This window comes from Pseudorasbora parva, chromosome 10 (genome assembly GCF_024679245.1).
Source record: "Pseudorasbora parva isolate DD20220531a chromosome 10, ASM2467924v1, whole genome shotgun sequence".
NCBI classification, from domain to species: domain Eukaryota; kingdom Metazoa; phylum Chordata; class Actinopteri; order Cypriniformes; family Gobionidae; genus Pseudorasbora; species Pseudorasbora parva.
Window position 1 is genome coordinate 33,364,638 of NC_090181.1, and position 15,255 is coordinate 33,379,892.

General features: G+C 36.6%; 2 protein-coding genes across 2 annotated transcripts in view; one reads left to right on the forward strand and one right to left on the reverse strand.

The window, feature by feature from the left end:
• The window catches only part of tyro3 (TYRO3 protein tyrosine kinase), a 33,681-nt gene extending 25,756 nt beyond the window's left edge, over window positions 1-7,925 (reverse strand). The window contains exons 1-3 of the mRNA XM_067455933.1: window positions 7,803-7,925; window positions 7,613-7,710; window positions 2,592-2,775 (exon numbers count right to left, since the gene is read on the reverse strand). Coding sequence (XP_067312034.1) covers window positions 2,592-2,775; window positions 7,613-7,670 — 242 coding nt within the window. The 5' untranslated portion in view covers window positions 7,671-7,710; window positions 7,803-7,925. The remainder of the gene's footprint in view (window positions 1-2,591; window positions 2,776-7,612; window positions 7,711-7,802) is intronic.
• Window positions 7,926-8,948: 1,023 nt separating this feature from the next.
• Window positions 8,949-15,255, forward strand: part of mipol1 (mirror-image polydactyly 1) — a 116,868-nt gene continuing 110,561 nt past the window's right edge. The window contains exon 1 of the mRNA XM_067455938.1: window positions 8,949-9,087. The gene's annotated coding sequence lies outside the window, so the exon portion shown is untranslated. The remainder of the gene's footprint in view (window positions 9,088-15,255) is intronic.

A 15,255-nucleotide genomic window follows, 5' to 3' on the forward strand; every position in this document is an offset into this window, starting at 1 on the left:
TGACGTATACACTTGTTTACAACTATGACATGTGAAAAAAGACATTTATAGATTATGCTGTCAGCATGGCATTCAGCAAGGAAACGTGACGCCTATAATTCAATAAGCCAGTTTCTCTCTCTACCATTTGTTATCCTCTTTAGCCTAATCTTACAGCAAGGCAGCACTTTCAAAAGCAAATTTCCACCCAAACTGTGTTTAGTCTAAGACTGGCCTAAATCAGCATCTAGGCAACATGGACTGCGTCACGACACGTGCAAGAGATTATCAGCATTGACAGTGTTCAGTAAAGCAAGCTCATGTTACTAATGTCTGCATTACTGCATTATACATCTGCATTACTTATTGTCTTCTACCACATTCCAGTTGGAACTGACCGCTCAACATAAAGCTGTAAATGATCTCCAAAGGTTGCTATAGTGTGACAATGTGTGAGCTTCAATATTCTATATTTTGATTTATATGGCCTATCTGTATATTTAATGTGGTATTTATGTAAAATGCCTGACTGAGCTATATCCTTTAAAAGTTTTCTATTTGGGCATATTCTAAAACGTAATTTAATCCTTTGATGGCAAAGATGAATTTTCAGCATCATTACTCTTCAGTGTCACATGATCTTTCAGAAATCATTCTAATATGCTGATTTTCTGTTCAAGAAACATTTATTATCATCATCCATGATTAACAATAATAATTAGTGGTAAAATTGATTTTTGCGGTTGATTTTTGTTCTCCTTAATACTTTCTTCAAAGAATATAATGTTCATGTCTTTACTTTTGGCCAATTTAATGAGCCCCTGCTGAATAAAAGTATTAATTTCTTATAAAAACAAAATCTTACTGCCCTCAAAACTTTTGAATGTTGTGTATCCTAAACGATCCAAATAAGCTTGTATAAAGGTCAGAGACTGGCTAAAGTATCAAACATTTTAGACTTGATAATCTTTTTTTTAAGTCCTTGATAAAGTGTATTAATCTTTCTTGATATCTTTTACCATACAGACAGTAATGAATGTGATCATATGACGTTGGAGTTACAGTGGTATCTAACAAAAAAAAACATAAACAATTGTTCTGGTGTTCTAGCTCTGTACCCACACAGTGATAAAAAAATAGATACTGGTAGAGACACTGAGCAAGTATCCAGAGACACCCAAGTCCATGACAACTGGACAAACTCCCTTTTAGAAAAAATATTTTTTTGTTTACTTGTCCAAGTCAAAATAGTCTACCCGGTACCCACAAGTCTCTATTATAATCTGGTGTCTATATGGCTCCAGACCCTCCTTTAAAAGGCCCTTTTGGACATAACCGTAATTGTGAGATAGCAACCCATGATGTTCTACTCTGAGCCACCCACTGTAATGTGCTGTGTCAACACTATCAATGCCAAAATTAATATGCAGCAGTCAGGTGGTAGAAGCTCTTTAAGTTGTTCACGTTCATTATTATTGTAATGTCATGTGCTTTGAAACAAGGCCAATAACCATGTCTTGAACAATGGAGGGGGGTGGGTGGGTGGGTATTTAATTTAAAAAAAAAAAAAAGTAATTACAGGATTAAAGGGGATTTAAGGGAATTAAGAAAAAAATAAAGGTAAAAAAAGTTCCTGGTCTAATTATAGCCTATATATTTGTAAAGTAATCCATGTAAACTCTTTGCAAATAATATTTTATTTAAAAATATGCACAGATTCATTCTTGTTTGTATGTCTAATATGTACAAAAACAACAAACAAAAAACACCCTTCTTGCTTTGATACAATCAGCTAGAAATATAATTTAAACAATACCATGTTTTCAATTCAAAATGATAAAATTACATTTAAAAAGTATTTTGCATCACTTAATGTTACTGTGGGTCGTTAAACATAAACAATGTAAAAAAGTATATTTAGCTATTAGCATCATGAACTCACTCTTTAGAACTTTAGCTTTAGAACTGACACTCCTCTTTGGTATTGGCTATCATTTTGACATTGATGAGCTGAGGAAGATCAGCCTAAAAATGTAACGTTTTAAACGGTCTGTTCCAATTATCGACGGAGACTTGTCCCCCTCAACACCAATGGTAGTTACAGCCCTGCTTTAAGAGAGACATGTGGTCATTTATCTATAATAACTCTGTTCTGGCTGTGTGTTCATATATTTTAGAGGGGGCGTGGCTTTGGAGACACTCAGAAGGGAGCGTGGGATCTCTTTTAAAACTGGCTTGCTATTGCTAGTGTTACCGCAACTGCCGCCCTACCTTTAATGTATGGGATTTTTTCATCCGTTTCATTGCCTGCTTGGCATGAAAAGCATGATCACTTGGCAGTGGCGCACCTTTCCTCAACAAGACATACGCAACACATGTTTGTGTTTAAATCTCTAACACTAGTTGGAGAAACAGGTGTAATAGTAGCGCTTGTAAACAACATTGAAAATTGCATAGTCTGAGATTTGGCACATCATAACTTTAATCAGTTTCAATACCCTCTTTATACTCTCTGAGGTCTCAGTTTTTCCCTACAAACGGTCTCAAACAGTTATGTTTGGTTTCCGACCACTGACAAAACAACAACAGGGACTGACATCACACCGTCCTACCTGTAGAAGGTCTCCCAGTGATGTGCATCCAATGTGATGTACATCTGATCAGTGCTGTAGATCTTCTCTCCATCCTTCATCCAGACGATCTCTGGTTCACTCAAACCCTCAAAGGCACAGCCCAGTCGAGCCATGTTACCCTGAGTCACCGTTTGGTTGGAAGGGTTTTTGGTAAACCGTACCCCTGGAGGACATACAGTTTGACTAGGGTGACCACCTGGTTATTGTTCTGTTACAGGACTGTAGATGTGATATCGTGGGACATGTGATAAAACTTACTACAGTTATTGATTTAAATTAGTTCGAAAGCCTATTTGCCATCACGTTGGATGATAAAGTTTTAAATCATCAATAAGCTTTGTTAATTGTGACCAGCTCTGTGACTGGCATTCAGTTTGATCAGGTTTGAGTGATACAATGTAATCTACTCTATGGGACCTATTCAGTCTACTAAATGGGAATTAAATGAACTGAATGAAATGATAGTAGGTGTATATAAAAAACAAACAAACACTGGATTTGGATTTACAAATGGATTTTTTTTAATGCCAATTGCATTTTAGTTGTATATTTCCTATTGTGGTATTGCAATTTTAGGAAAGAAGACATAATTGAAATGTGGGACACTGTTTACGTATTGTGGGACGCAGGACAAAGTTTCCAATTTCGGTGATCATCCAACAAGTTTGACATGTTTCTAATGCAAGAACAGAAACCAAACAATATCAGGCAGTTAACTATATATATATATATATATATATATATATATATATATATATATATATATATATATATATATATATATATATATATATATATATATATATATATATATATATATATATATATATATATATATATATGTATGTATGTATGTATAGTAAGTTAAAGTTCTACGGCTCTTTGGCCAGAAATATGTTCAATGGGTCAAATTTGGACAACTGTTCGGCTGATGTTACATCAGAAAGAGTTTATGTTTTTGCTCTAAGTGTGCATGCCTGTAACTAAAGAAGTATTTGGTATCTTAAAGCTACACAGTGTAACTTTTTTTGTTTATTCTTAGCTAAAAACACTTAGTTCTTTCAAAAATATATGTGCTCATTAATGTATATTTACTTCTTTCAAGTAATAAAGTATTCTCGTACATTTATAATATGCCATTGAAAATACATACGGGTGAGGGGTTTGAATGCTGGTTGCCATGTTGCCCCTCCATCTTGAAAGTACATTAGCCAAAGAGGGACATACCCATAAATTTAAGCTTCGCCTTTCGCGTTTTAATACTCGATGGCACCGTGTCGAATGTGAAGAGGGGGATTGCCATGTTAATCTTGGACTAAATCGGCCACCGTATGTGTTAAAACGAAATCAGAATTGAGAGGAACAGAAACTATTATTCACTGGATGGTCATATACCTTTTCACCACTAGATGGGGGAAAATATCACAGTGTAGCTTTAATATCATTATAAGCCGCGTTTCCAACGCAGGAACTTTACCCAGGAACTTTGGGGTGGTACTCGGTGTGTTTTGACCGCAGGAACCAGGGTCTAAATAAAGTTCTGTGTAAATTTTCCCCCTCCAAACTGCCCTGCTCGCGAGGTAGTACTTTTTCAAAGTTCAGGAACTTTCGAGGGCAGGACTTGGGTGTTGAACATGCTGATTGGTTTAGCATTTTATTTCAACCGACATTTTTAAAAGTCTTTTGCGAGGTTCGTTCTGCGTTCAGTAAATATCAGTCTTGCTCTCTGTCTGATGGCGCGCGCTCGTCTCAGCCATCTCACGTTCAATGTCCGTAATAGCTGATAATAATATACATTGTCATTTTAAATCTAGCTTTACAAGCTTTCTGAATATGCTAGTGCTCTTTTCTGTCGTTGTTAATTACCTCTTTAGTAAACTTATACATAACCAGCAAAAGCAGTACAGCTTGAATATCTTCCATACCCGTTATTCATTTTTTTTACAGTCTTATTTTTCACCATGTAAATGACCTGACCCGATTACTTTTAAGTGTGCGTCCTTACATGACATGACAGCGCGTGCCGCTCATGTTGACAAGAGAGGAAAGTTCATTTTTCTGAGGTAAACTTTTTATTTTGTAAGTTTGTAATGACACAGCGTATATTGCCCCAGGCAGTTTTTACTTTAACTGCGCCTGACAGAAGAATACATTTTTTTCTGAGATGATTATTACACTTTACAACAAATAAATAGCTTATTATATAATACTGTATTAGTCCTGGTGGCCGTTAAGAGTTGCTATGGCTACAGTTAACATATTCCAGCTGCTGGAGAAAACAGCGTTGATATTTTTGATGCGGCAGACAAAATGAATGTGACAAAATGATTGCGACTGAAAGTCATCACATGCAAACACCAGATCGGTTTAGATAACAACTCATGTAAACAGTCCACTAAATCTTTCAATCGGAATGACAAAAAAAGTGTGCTTGTAAACGTGGCTAGTGTCGCGCAAAAATGATTACTGTCCGTCACCGACTTGGAGGAGCAGTCGCGCGCAGTCCTACCTCTTCGGACTAATTTGTCTAATCTTCACGGAACTTTATATCGTGGTGGAAACGCAGACCGTAGCAGGACTGGGGGGAGAAAAGTTCCTCTAAAAAAAGTTCCTGGTACAAACTGTTCCGGGTAATTTTGGTGGAAATGGGGCATTAGATTCTGGTTCTTAAACTTTTCTTTTAGTGTCTTAATTTGTTAAGGCCCAATATGTTTCATTTCCAGAGACTTTGGGATTTCAATGTGGCTTTCTATGAGTAAATTATACACATTTTCTGTGGGTCACTTTGCATACATAACTGATGAACAAATAACGTTGAAACTAGAAATGCATCCCATTTGTCTATTAACACTATTGCCAATGGAACAGAACATACCTTTCTGAGTGCCTGTAACTGAAAGTATTAAAGATGTCTTAATATAGATATCCTTTAAAAATAAAGATATCTTTCCAGATTCCCATTCTTAACATTTCTTCTTGGTATCTTTAAGGTCCTATGGTTCAATCCCATAGATATGGGATTCCCAATATGACTCCATGTCCAAATTGATGAATTTTACCCATTTTCAATGGCTGAATACCAAATGTGGGTAACTTTTCAAAAAGCTCATACTTACAGCATTTGAAGAAGTTTGTCTGTATAAAACTGAAACTAGAAATGTATTGTGTTTCCCTCAATTAAAACAACTGCCCCCCCCCCCTCCAAAAAACAAAAACAAAAAAAGATTTTTCTGAAGTTTGCATGTCAGATTCTTGTTTTTATGAAAAATTTCTTATGGAATCCTCATTGCTAAGGACCTATATCAGTCCCAGATATATTGGGATGTCATGGATCCAGAAAGAAACACGATGCATAACGTCAGGGATGAAAGTTTTTGACCAGGATGAAGAGGTCCAAAACTATCTTTTGTTTTTTCAAATATAATTTTCTTCATTTAGTACTGCCCTTCAGAAGCAACAGAAGATACGTACATGTTACCCAGAAGACAAATTTAGTACAATTTACCTTGATCTTCAAAATAAATACCTTTTCACCCCCCGGCTCTTAAAGCATTGCGTTTCCTTCTGGAGCACCAGTGAATGTTTGATTTTTTTTATTTATTTTTTTATAGTTGTGTTTGAGTCCCTCAACTGTCCTCAGTTTGAATGGATGTCAAAACATACACTGCTGGAAAGGGTTCAAATATGCAAAAGATGCTGGAAAACTGAAGATTATTCAGGACCTGAAGGATTTTTCTGAAGAACATTTGGCAGTTTAACTGTTCAGGACAAACAAGAAACTCATGAACAACCATCACAAAACAAAAACAAAACATAGCCGTGGATCATCCAGGGAACGACACACGGTATTAAGAATCAATGGTTCATAAACTTTTGAATTTTCAGCTAGGCTATTTTTTGTCTTGTAAACATATGTAAACATATGTAAAGATTTTTATGTAAAATTCAGGACAGTACTAAATAAAAACATAACATTTTCTAAGATCTCTTATTTTGTAATAAATTATTCTCATTTTTAAAGATTCTGCAAGCCGTTCAAATATTTTTTTCTTGCAACTATAATTCACATCACATACTTTGTGGTTTTTGATTCTAAATGTCAAGTCTTTAAGTGTCAACTATGCGACAAAAAATTGGAAATAAGTTTTATATTTTCTTCAACAGGCTTTTGTGATCTTTTCTAAGACGTCTATTGTGCTGATACCATTTCTGGCATCTGTCAGTGTGTAAGTTCTTCTGATTGTGGACAGCAGACGTCATGCATGCTGCAGATGTCTGAAAGATTTACTGTGCCAACACGGCTGTCCTGAACATCTGCATCAAACATCACATTCATTCCCAAGGAAAGAGGTAAATAAGGAAACTACAATGTCCTGTTGAAGACCTTACTCTACAATCAATAAAGTAGCAGCCTTGTTCGTCTATCTATCTAGACACTGATTTAATTAGCAGCCAGTAACAGAATAAGAGACTCTAAATATTGGATTGTTATTATAGGAGGGTTTTTATATAATATAAATGTTATATTATATATATAAATGTTGATACAAATTAAAAGTGTGTCTCATTAATTTAAATAAAAGTAAATTTTTGAAACACAATTTCAAATACATTCTCTGCCCAAAAAAATCTAGTGATTAAAATATTAAAACAACTTTATTTTACCACACTCGACCACAATAACAAAACCAGAGATGATCTGTTTAAACACGTTCAGGCTCCATTAGTTTTGAATCTGTAATAACAAACCTTGTCAATCCTCAGAATTTCATTTAAAAAAATATTATTATGCATATTATTATGCGAAAGGTAATACAAGGAATATTATAACTTTCTGCTCGTGTTAATAATAAACGTCCGATATAACGTTACAGTAGGCCTACTAACATTTACACCGATGTTTATCTCGAAACATTGTGTCCACGTCAACACATTAGCACTGATGAGTTTAATGAAACACTGCGTTCACAAACTCTACGATTATAATTAAACAAGCTTACCGTGAATTCCCTCATTGAAGTGCAGTAACAAGAACAGGAACCAAAGAGAACTCCCCATTATAACATCTTCTGTTAAACAGCTGAGTTATCTCCTTCACCTTAGGAAAGTTTGAACAGCGGTGATTAATGAATTACCGGTAACTAGGTGTTCGTAAATCCCATTAGAGTTATGAGCTTCACAGAAACTTGCATTTCTCTTTCATTTAACTCATCATGCTTTCGTAGTTAAACAGGTAAAAGTGGCATTCTTCTGATAGTTTTGATAAATCCTCACAGAGCCGTGAGAACGCGGTGACCATGGTTCAAGTCAAGCAGCTCGGTTTAGAATAACAGTGAGACCATAGAGTGAGACACATCCGAGCAGTCGCAGAGTCGGTATAAGCGCCCCCTGTAGGTCACGTGGCGCAAATTAAATAATTACATAAATAATTAAATAATATACCAGTTTATTCTGAAATAATTATTTAATAAATAATGAATGTAATAAATAATTATTTAAATCAATTAATAAATTAATAATTAAATGTATCTATTTATTTGGTAAAATTTCATGACAACACAATATTTCTTGTTTAATACATTTCACAATATCCTCGTTCACACACTATTACTGTGTTTAAATATATCGTTTTGCATAATAAAATGTTTGATAAAAGCCATTTATCATAATGATAGGACATTTCAGAAATGCCAATCAACATGCAGCGGGTGGTGCTTTGATATGGTTTAAATTTGAAGAGCGGGCAGACAAATCAATCACGTTTTATTATGAAAGAAAAATAAAATGGAAACAGTAAAATTGTGTGAAAGAGGATATTGTGAAATATAGCAAACAATACATTTTGTGTTTACATTTTTACAAAATAAATAGATACATTTATAGACGGATTTATTTATTTATTTATTTATTAGAATAAACTGGTACATTTAATTAATGTTTTACTTCATTATTTATTTAATTACTTAAGAGTATTTTGGTCCTTCTTAATAGCAGAGGGGTTAAAACATTTGGAAAGTAAAGGCATGTATTTTAACGTATATGGAGACAGTATGCTTTTTGCCAAGTTAAATAATATTTTTGTATATACTGGCAATTTTATTATTATTAAATAATAATATTTAATACAGGCTATTGTAGCAATAGCAAAGGCTATATGATTAAAAAAACTAATAATGAGATAGATAGATAGATAGATAGATAGATAGATAGATAGATAGATAGATAGATAGATAGATAGATAGATAGATAGATAGATAGATAGATAGATAGATAGATAAGAGTACTGTGGCTGTTTTATTATCTGTGTTAAGGGTGAGTGGCCTCTAGTGGACAAACGCAGCACTGTCTGTCCCGGTGGGCCGGAATGAAGCTTGACTGCGCACACTGTAGTAGGAAGTTCCCCTCCAAAACTTTTAGGAAACAATCCTGTTCGACCAGCACCAAATAAATGCCGACTCCATAACGCGTATCAATGGTAAGTCCGAAGACGGTCCATCTTTCAATGACAACTCCTATCGATGTCTCATTGCATTATTATTCATGCTTTCACTGAATGACTAATGAAGAGAAAGCTAGTGTTTGTATTTTGAAGCCAGTCGAGGAGGGATTTAGGCTGCAAGGTGAAGGCAACTAGTTTGACTGCTTTGACTAGTTAAGTCTTGTCTTGCCTTGTCTTGTCTTGTCTTGCCTTGTCTTGTCTTGAAATTGTAATAGTAACACATTTGACCTGTTTGAAAGACACCGGCTTTGGTAAAGTGCTACTTTGTTACAAGTAGGCTATAGCCTACTAGTGCGTCGCGGTTTGGATGGATTCAAGGGCTGTGTCTCAACACTTAGTGCGCTGCCTACCTAGACAGCCGTTTTCGGTTTGCTGATACTGCTACTGTGATGTAGGTCAATTACATGGAACTCATTTTGTCTGGACTTGTTCGTTTAAAATGTGTGTGTATATAGAATATTGTATAATTTGTATTTTTGTAACAAAATAATGCAATTAATACAACTCAGTTTAGTGTAATTAATTTATTCTTTATTTAAACAATGAACATATTTCATTAAAAAATATTTGAAAAATCCAATAAATGAATAGCACTGTGGCAATTTGTTTTAAACCTTTATGGGTGTGCCAAGGTTATTATAATAGTTTAGTATGGCATTTTACCTTTTTACAAAAACGGCATATTGAGAAATGAAAAAAGTAATTTCAGACATCTTTGCTTATCATTGACCCATATAAACCCAATGTAGCTAAACTATTATCATATAAATTATTAATATACCATGGTGTATACTAATAAATGTTAACAAATGAAACACCTGGTTTTAGAACACAATAATGTGTAATATAAGGTCCTTTTGCGGCCAAACAGCATCAGTTTGTCTTTGGAACGACACATACAAGTCCTTCACAGAAGCGAGATGGATTTTGAGTCATTCCTCTTCCAGAACATTGGTCAGGTGATGCTGGTGGATGAAAACATTTTCTGACTTGCTTATCCAGAATACTCCAAAAGGGCTAAAAAAATATTTAGATCTGGTGACTTTGCAGGCGATGGGAGATGTTCAACCTTACTTTCATGTTCATCAAACCATTCTAAGTCTATCTGTGTGTATTGGTGCATTATCATGCTGATACACGACACCCCCTTCAGGGTACAATGTTTGAACCATTATGTGCACATGGTCCTCTAGAATGGTTCAGTAGTCCCTGCCCATCATGCACAGTAGGGAATGCCATGATATAGTAACTCAATCCATCGCTGATGTGGTTTTATGTTTTTTGGAAACAGTCTGGGTTAGTACCTGGACATCCCTTTCAGACAGCTTCCTCTTGCATTCACGGTTACTCCTGTTAGATGTGGTTTTGAGACACAGCCATTGTCTTCTCGCATGGATCATGTTGCATGCGTATGCATGGGATGTGCAAGCTGAGATGAAGTATACGGTGTCTAGTTAGAAAACGCCAGCTTTCTACACTCACTAACACAATATATGAATATCAGAAGCATGGCACGGGATGTTCAGTGTGCACTTCAGAGGGCAAAACACAAAATATCTTCTTTGGAGAATGAGCTGTCTGTAAAGTGAGTATGATAGCATCTCAGTTATTAACGAGCTACATTGATGTGTATAGTGAGATATAATGCAAACTATCTGTGAGGTGGGGGTCTAGGGTCTAGATTTTAATTTTGATTTTGTTCATTATTGTGCATTTTGCAAGGTGTGCGTAACGTATGGAACGATGTTAGTTAACAGAAATTGGATGCCACACTTTGTTAATGTCAGTTGACAGCCACCGTCTTGTCTCCTACACCTCAGAGACGTTTGTAAAATGTTGGTTTGTCTCACTTGAAAGACTTTATTTATTTCTTTGTGTGTGTTTTCTTCAGATGATTCTGTGGTGCTTAGGTGGTTGTAAGAATGTCTTAAAACTGGTTAACAGAAAGTACTTAAGACAATTTGAAGTCTTGAGTCTTCAAATGATGTGAGCGCTTTATTGCCTTCACATTCACACAGGTTTCCTAACAGAGTATCAGTTGTTGTTTATTACATTAACTGTGTGCTTGTGCTATGTTTCTTTAAGGTAAGACAACACAGGTAAACAGCTTATTTTTTCAATTAAGTTTCAATCAGACCCATTGCCACAGGTGTATAAAATCAAGCACATACGCATGCAGTCTGCATTTACCATATTTTCATTACTGAAAACCAGGACTCTCGGGCCGGCAATTAGATAGTCAAATTATATATACTTTTTCTCAAAGATAAAAAAAAGTTTACTCAACGATGCCTTATTAATCTCGAAACATTTAAAGTATGCCCCTCTGTATGGATAGAACATTGTTATATTAGGGCCAGGACTGGACTGGCAAAAAAAATAATAAAAAAATAAAGTTAATAAATGTAACAAATAACAAAACAAAAAAAACACAACAACAACAACATTAAGTTCTCCAAATAAAAATTTTCAAGTGACTGATCACATCTAAATTTTTCTGTTGGCCAAATTTAATTTCTGTGAATGGATGCAATTTAATTCACAGATATTCAATCTGGCCAACTAAAAAATGTAGATGTGTTGGAGACCTGAATTTTTTTACAGATCATTTACAAACACTTGTGGGAAAAAAATGGGTTGAGCTCAGTGTTTTCGAGCATGGTACTGTGATACGATGCCGCCTTTGTAATAAGTCAGTTTGTGAAATTTCATCTTTGCTAGATAATGAACTGTCATCTGTAAGTGCTGAGGTGTATGGTGTGTAAAAGTGGCCACAACTCTACTGATTACTTGGCTGAAGAGTTCTCTGGCATTAATCAGAACAACAACAACAAAAAAACGGTATAATGGGAGCTTCATGGAATAAGAAGCAGCTGCATTGCATGCACGCCTCACATCACCAAGTATAATGGCAAGCAATTTTTAATTTTGCCTGATGAAAAAAGACAAAGTTGAGGGCTGCAAAAACAACTTTTAAATGACAATACCCTGGCAGGACTACTGTTGTCAGTGATATAAGTATTTGAAATGATTTCTCGTAACACCATTTTATACTGGCGAGGCACGCAGTCGCGTGTCTTTCTCACACAGTTCTGAAATAGTTAAAATTGCAATAAACAAATGTAAGTTGTGAATGAATAATAGACGAATAGTAGATTTGCCAGAAGCAGCCATGATGAAAAACAGAAACAGAACAGAAAAACCAAGTAAGCCCAGAGCGGTTTGTCTTCAGACTGCGTATTTTTAGTGAACCATACCATAAGATGAGATCGAACCGTACCCAGACCACCTCTCGAGATTGTCTCAGCTCGGTTCGCTTTAAAGGGGTCTGAGATCGTTTGGAGAGTTCACATGTCCTATGGGCCAAAAAACATGCGAAACTGTGAAACCCTGAAAAGGACCTAGTGTGAAAACACCTTAAACTACTTATGTATGCAAAAGAAAAGAAATCCACAACAAGAGCCTACCTCTACTCCCTTACTAAACAAACAAACACACACAAAAAAACAGAGATAAACATGTAGGTATTTCAAAATGAAACTGTTCTTTCTTGCCTCGGATAGGGCCTTTTACACTTGGTCACTAATTAGATATCTATCTGATGGAAACGCTTTCGAGATGGATTTAAATCCGATCAATCAAACCACTTCAGGAGGTGTTCTGGGGCGCATCTGGGGCGCATCTTCAGGAGGTGTTCTGGGGCGCATTCCGTGGACAAGTGTAAATGCATCTGGTTGTTGAGCGTGTTATAGGCTGTATAACATGTTATAGCCAGATATGGCAGCGCTACTGAAACACACATAGCCATAGATGAGAATCTCTTCAGCAAGCCAATGCACCTATAAAACTGAAAGTCACAGATGCTCAAAACACAGTCATCTTCAAAAGTAATGAGAACAAATGATCTTACCAGTGCTTATAGAGGTACTTCAGCGCTGGGAGGATGAATCTGTATTTAAACTGGGTCATCAATGTCGTAGAAATGTGAAATTATTTTTGAATTTGGTGCCTTTCTAGACTGAGAAAAGACAGAAAATTTATTTTTGTCTCATGGGGATGAAAGACTACAATTCCCAAAATGCTTCGCTGCCCTGTGAGGCCATTCCCAAAGCCACCTGGATTACTGTGACTGAGATGGAGAAGACAAGACACTACAATTAAAAACTGAACGTGTCTGTTCAATATAATGAGTGAGTCACCGCGCGAGTATCACAGCACTGAGCACTAACTGCAGGAGTCAGATAAATGAGCTAATGAGGTCTCGTGATGAGAGCTGAGATAATCGCGACTACACTCGCGGCATACATTCACAACGTGAGTTCAGTCTGGCGCGTTTCAGTTCATGCCTTTGCAAGCTTAACTTTCATAAAAATTTATTTGAGAAGTTAAAAGACTTACATTGCTAACCATAGCTCCGTTTGCTAACCATCTCCCATCCCCCATGCGCGGATTCAAAACATCCGGAATGGCTCCCTCTGCTGGCTAGGGCTGTCAAAACTGCTCAAAAATGACGTTCGAATATTCCCTCTAAAACAAACACGAATATTCGAATATCTGGGCGCACATTTTGTCAATGACGCTCATTACATCAATAACAGGATAAATGAATACAAAGAGACATAACTACTTGTATAGTTTGTCTATTTAAGTTTATACATATTTGACAACGTATTACTTACACAAAAACAAGTAGATTGTTATTATAAATCATATAATTATTATTATATATAATTATTATAAATTAACTAATGGCCAAGAGCGCAGACCTCTCTCTCTCTCTCTCTCTCTCTCTCTCTCTCTCTCTCTCTCTCTCTCTCTCTCTCTCTCTCTCTCGCGCTCTCTCGCTCTCTCTCGCCCTCACTGCAGATAACGGTTTAAATCTTTTGAGTGCTATAATCAAGAGTTTTGTGCAAGCAATTTAAAGGGGGGGTGAAACACTCAGTTTCAGTCAATCTCATGTCAATCTTGAGTACCTATAGAGTAGTATTGCATTCTTCATATCTCCGAAAAGTCTTTAGTTTTATTATATTTATAAAATAAATATAGGCTGTACCGAGTCTTTCCGGAAAAAAACGAGCGGCTGGAGGCGTATCGTGTGGGCGGAGCTAAATAATGACAAATGCGCAAAGCGGTGACGTCCTCAAGCGTGGACAAACCCATGACTATTGATCTCAGCTAATAGATATGATCCAGAATCACATTCGGAGGCTGAAATAAATTGAACAGGAGCAACAGCAGGACGTCCGTCTCTGTGGTATGTACTGTATTTAGTGGCCTGTCAACATTTGTGTGTGTTTACTCGCAGTTTATGAGGACATGATTCGGTTTATGGACTATTGTATGCGACTAAACCTTAGCAGTAGGAAGCAAAACGGTTTTGCACTTCAGACTAGTATAACGTTATACATAGAACAACAATGGAGTAACGTTAGCGCATTTGAATGACGAAGCACGCGATCGTATCGTTTACTGATGTTTACTCACGCGACGATAGCCAATAGCAGAGATATTTGAAGCAGTTTAACTCACCGGCTGCTTCCAAAGCAAGACCGAACCTTTATCGCTGGGACCGCTCCGTCAAAAACACACTTCTTTGGTATGATTTGGTGAAGTCCTGTGACAGCAGTGACCGTGGAAATCCACTTTGCGAAGCGACTAAAGCGATGTTGTGAAGCTTCCGGTCATTTCTGCGTTCAAATCGGTTCAAATGCAGCGCTGCCTTCCCGGAATGCTGTGCTGAAGCGTTGAAGTTGCTTGATGTCACTCATAGGAATAAAGTGGTGCGCGGCATGACAGAAGTGTTCACGGACGACTGGATCTGCAGCTGAGCGAGTGTTTATGGGTGTGCATTTCCTCTCTCGCTCTAGTCACGCACGCGCGCACCCCACCGGGAGAAGAGCCCGTATGGCCCATACAAGGACCTTCTGCTCCGTTCACGTCAAGCCGAGCCATACTCGAAAAAAACTATCCGAAACTTGTGAGAAACCGGTATTTTTGACAAAGAAATACTCCATCAAACGTCCAGCATTAGTTTTTGAAACTTTGTCTATGTTTAGGATGGGAATCCAAGTCTTTAACAGTGTAAAAAGCTCAGTATGCATGAAACAGCTTTTCACCCCCCCCCTTTAAGGTCACGAGACTCAC